At 48.6% G+C, this 4789-nt stretch overlaps 1 protein-coding gene across 1 annotated transcript; it reads right to left on the bottom strand.

The window, feature by feature from the left end:
- Positions 1-825: 825 nt before the first annotated feature.
- LOC142424839 (leydig cell tumor 10 kDa protein homolog) lies at positions 826-1110 on the bottom strand. Its single transcript, XM_075530202.1, has one exon. The coding sequence runs from the start codon at positions 1090-1092 to the stop codon at positions 826-828; it is 267 nt and encodes an 88-aa protein (XP_075386317.1). The 5' UTR covers positions 1093-1110.
- Positions 1111-4789: the final 3679 nt, after the last annotated feature.

Genomic DNA, 4789 nt, shown 5'->3' with positions numbered 1-4789 from the left:
CCCTCTGAACAGAGGACAGCCCTGGAAACCCTGTGAGGCAATTCTGCCCTTTGGGGTTGTTAGGAGCTGGAATCAAGCACACTGCTTTGAACCACCAGCAGTTCCATGGAGAAAGACTAGACTCATAGTCAGAACTGACTTGATGACAGTGAATTTTGTCATGGGTTTTTTGTTGTTGTTTTCTTTTGTTGCTTGGTTTTGCTCTGTCTTGTTTTTGTGCATGTTATTTTCTCCGCAGGTCTGTCTAAATAGAATAGGCTGGATGAACAATCTGGAGGAGAAAACAACAACGGGTCATGGGAGAGGAGGAGGTGGGGGAAAGGAAGTGGTGTTAACAAATCCAGGGACAAGGGAACAACAAGTGGTCCAAATTGGTGGGAGGCCTGGTAGGGCATGATCAAGGTTAATGTAACCAAGAGGAATCACTGAAACCCAAATGAAAGCTGAGCGTGATAGTGGGACAAGAGGAAAGTAAAAGGAAATAGAGGAAGGAGCTAGGAGGCAAAGGGCATTTATAGAGGTCTAAATAAAGCCAGGTACATATGTAAATATATTTATATATGAGGATGGGGAACTATATGTGCATATATTTATAGGTTTAGTATTCTTTTTTTAGACAACAAAGCCTGTTTTATTGCTCGGGGTGAAAGCAGCAGAGATGGGGCCTGGGTTCTGGGCCTCAGCACCTGGACCTGCTGGCCATTGGCTTGTAGGCTGGGCCCTCACTGAAGTCAAGTGCCTCAATCCTGGGAGCCGGGTCCCTCCTCCTCCTCAGAGTGGCCCGGGGGACTTCCTGGAGACTGGTCTTGGACACGGGGGAGGCCTTTAGGAGGTCTTCTTGGCCTTCAGCAGTGCCAGCTTCTTGGGCAGACTGCTGTTGGCCTTCATCATGACGTCATGTTCGATCTTTTTCCGGATGCCAACCTCCAGGTCCTTCTTGAGCTTTCGCTGCTGCACCACGCGCGCCATCTTGGGGGCGATGACCCGGCCGCCCTTCCTCGGGCCCCGGATCCGCTCCGAGGCGGCTGCCGACGCCGCTGCCTTGCTCTTGGCCGACTTGTGCGCCTGGAACTTGCGCTGACCCTGCGCCATGGCCCCGTGTGCACCGGCGGGGGCCTAGGTTTAGTATTAAGGTAGCAGATGGACATTGTGCCTCCACTCAAGTACTCCCCCAGTGCAAGAATATTTTGTTCTATTAAACTGGCATTCCATGATGCTCACCTTCCTGACACAATCGCTGAAGAAAAAGCGGGTACATAAGAAAATGCGGTAAAGAAAGCTGATGGTGCCAGACTATCAAAAGATATAGTGTCTGGGGTCTTAAAGGCTTGAAGGTAAACAAGCGACCATCTAGTTTAGAAGCAACAAAGCCCACGTGGAAGAAGGACACCAGCCTGTGTGACCACGAGATTCCAGTTAGCAGGCATCAAAAAATCACATCGTTGTGTGCTCACCTTACCAACAGTGAGGTTTGTGAGAGCACTTTGCTGAGCATAATGCTCTCCAAGTTCATCCACACGCTGAGGTGTTTTCACAGTTTTATTATTTTACTTCTTGACTGCTGTTTCCATGGGTGTTGCTGTGGGTCCTACTAAAATGAAACTTATCAACTTCCATCCTTATTCCAGTTTATCTTGATGTTGCTTATCGGTCCAGTTGTGCGCGTTCTTGTGTTCTTTATCTAGAGGGGTTGTCCTCACTGAACACTGTAATTGCCTCTCTTCATCAGTAAGTGCTTCCAGTCTTCTTGGTGCTCAGCAAGCAAAGTTGCGTCATTGCATATCACGGTGTTGCGTGTGCCTCCGATGCTGATGATGCATTCATCTGCAAATTATCTAGCTCCTCAAATTATTTACCCAGCCTCCAGACTGCCTCTGAGGGTGGTGAGAGGATCCAACCGTGACATACACTTTCCCTTGTATTTTGAATGCCTTCCAACCTGAGGGACCTACAGCTCTCAAACAGCAAGCAATTGAAGACACACAATTCTCATGACATACTGCGAAGGATGAAGAAGAAATCGATAACGGCCTCAAGGGTGGGGCCTAGAGGATTCTGGTCCAGGTCACGGTGTGGAGGGAGGCAAGTCGGGAAGGCAAACCAGAGGAAATGAAAAGAGAGCAGATGCATATTGGCTCGAGAGTTGTGGTTGTCGGGTGTCATCAAGTTGGTTCCAACTCCTAGCGACCCTATGTGCCACAGAATGAAGCACTGCCCGGTCCGGCACCATCCTCACAATTGTTCTTGTTGGAGCCCATTGTTGCAGCCACCGTGCCAATCCTTCTTGTCGAAGGATCTTCCTCTTTTTTCCTGCCCTGCTGTGAGGGGACAGAGCCCCTAACAAATCATCACGGGTCCGGTAGATGCAATTGTACGGCGATAATAAGTAAAGATTATAGTAAAGTCACGGAGAGCATGAGAGATTGAAATAATGGAGTCAGACACAATTCATGGTAGCATGCTCACCTCAGCCCCACTTGGTGGTCCACGTGGAGAGAGCCGGAGGGAGGGCGGGCCGGAGAGAGAGATGTTTATTGCTAACCAAGGCTTAGAACTACTCCGGGGGGCGTGATTACAGGTAACCACACGTGTCACAGGAAGGGGAAGGAAAACAGGCATACACATAGGAAAGGGATATACCATGGAAATAGGCATAACAGAAAGGGGATGAGTTAGGGCTATACACATGATAGGAAGGGGCGGGACTAGGGGTGTACATGTGACAAGATGGGCGGACCCTAGATTCAAGATGGCAGCCTAACCTTGGTCACCCTTGAGTGAACTTGACCTCCCTGAGCTCTCCTTCAGGGAAACAATTTACTACTGTCCTTATCAGAAGGGAGTGGGTCCTACTTGTTGTGGGCCCTACTTGTGGGTGTCTGCTTGCTCTGGATGGTGATAACCCTTAGAGAGAATAATGCCTGACCTACTTCAATTGATCTCCAAGTGTAGTCATTTGCTATGTGTAACAAGCAGCTACATTAGGCATATATTTGGGGGAGACAACTTGGGAGAAATCTTTGTTTCCCACACCCTGCTACTTTACAAACCAAGATGTTTTTCTCCAGGGACTGGTCTCTCCTGATAACATGTTCGAAGTACATGAGATTGAGTCTCACCATACTTGCCTCTAGTCTAAAGGGCATTCTCACTTTACTTCTTCCAAGATAGATTTGTTTGTTCTTCTGCAAGTCCATGATGCTATTAATATTCTTCACCAGCCCCATAAATCAAATGCATCGATCCTTCTTTGGTCTACCTGATTCAATGCCCACCTTTCACAGGCACATGCCCAATACAATGCGTCCTTTGGTCTCTTGACTGCTGCTTCCATGAGCATGGGCTGTAGTCCAAGCAAAATGAAATCCGTGAGAATTTCAATCTCTTCTCCATTTATCATGATGGGACCTACTGATCAAGTTGTGAGGGTTTTGATTTTCCTTACACAGAGTCATAATCAATAACGAAATCTGCAATCCTTGATCCTTATCAATAAATGTTTCAAGTCATCCTCATTTTCAGCAAGCAAGGTTTCGCCATCTGCATATCACAGGTTGTTAATAAGCTCCAGAGTAGATTTGTTAAAGAAAGGTAAACCATCCACCAAAGGGACAGAAACACTGACAAGAGGATACATGAAGGAGGTCATTAATTGACAGGTGGGGGGTAAGGGCTGGAGATGTCTTATTTGAAGCCTTTGACATCATGGGCATCAGAGATGTCGAAGAGATCACCCTGGAACAAATTGAACAAATTGTGAATCAGGAAGGAAAGGGAGTCACTGCTGACCGACTTTAAGAAGTCTAATGCCTCATGGCCAGGAAGAAGAGAGGAGGAGGAGGTGCCAGCTAAGATTCCAGGAAAGGAACCGCCAGAGAAGTAGAAGGAAATCCACAGCTGGGGGTGTCTCTGAAACCCAGGGAGGACCACCTCACCAGGGAGGTTCCCTGTGCAGATGGAATGCTACTGAGGAGAAGGCCTGAGGGCTCCCTGATCTGGACCCCAGGGAGACCTTTGGTGGGAGTCGGAGGAGAGCTGGTTGGGTGAGAGGGGAAGGGAGAGGTGAAGACCAGGAGGGGGCTGTCTCAGACCCACTGGTAAAATCTGGCCCGAGGCCTGTTTTTTAAATAAAGCTTTATTGGAACACAGCCACCCCTGGTCACTTACAGATTGTCCTTGGGTGGTTGTCTTGAGCACCTTGTGACAGTCCCCTTAGGAATCAGTCTGCTTATGCCCCGGGGAAGCCACGTGCAGACGCTAAGCTTCCCACAGTGACTGGCCATGGTCTTTCACGAGCATCACACACTCTATGAGCCAGACAGTCTTTAGCCCACTGATTCCCATGGTCATTCACACATAGTAACATCAAGTCAAGAAAAGCAGGCAAGACTGACCTGCAAGAGCGAGGGAACAGTGAGAGTGCTGCTCCATTGCAGCGATCAAGAAGACTCTACCCCCTGGGCTCTTGGCTGGATATTTATACAAAAATTTGGGGGGGGGTTAATCGCCATAAGTGTGATTATGGGTGTTCAGTCCGGTCGCCTTGGACTCTGGTCAGTTCAGGTGTCCTTCTTGAAGTCCGCCATTTTGTTGCTGACGTTTTTATTCCCGGTGGCCCTCTTGTCAGCCTTTTTACTGTTCATGGTGGCTCCATTCTGTGTGCTCTATTCCGAGGAGCAAGCAGCTAGCAAGCTTGGCTGCTAACTGAAAGGTTGAAAGCTTGCGTCCACAAGAAAGGCCTGGTGATCCACGGCGGGACACATGTCTGTCACTGGAAGCTCTCTGGAGC

This window comes from Tenrec ecaudatus, chromosome 13 (assembly GCF_050624435.1).
Source record: "Tenrec ecaudatus isolate mTenEca1 chromosome 13, mTenEca1.hap1, whole genome shotgun sequence".
Lineage (NCBI taxonomy): Eukaryota > Metazoa > Chordata > Mammalia > Afrosoricida > Tenrecidae > Tenrec > Tenrec ecaudatus.
Note: the sequence above shows the minus strand (reverse complement) of the source record. Positions and strands in the feature narration are given on the sequence as shown.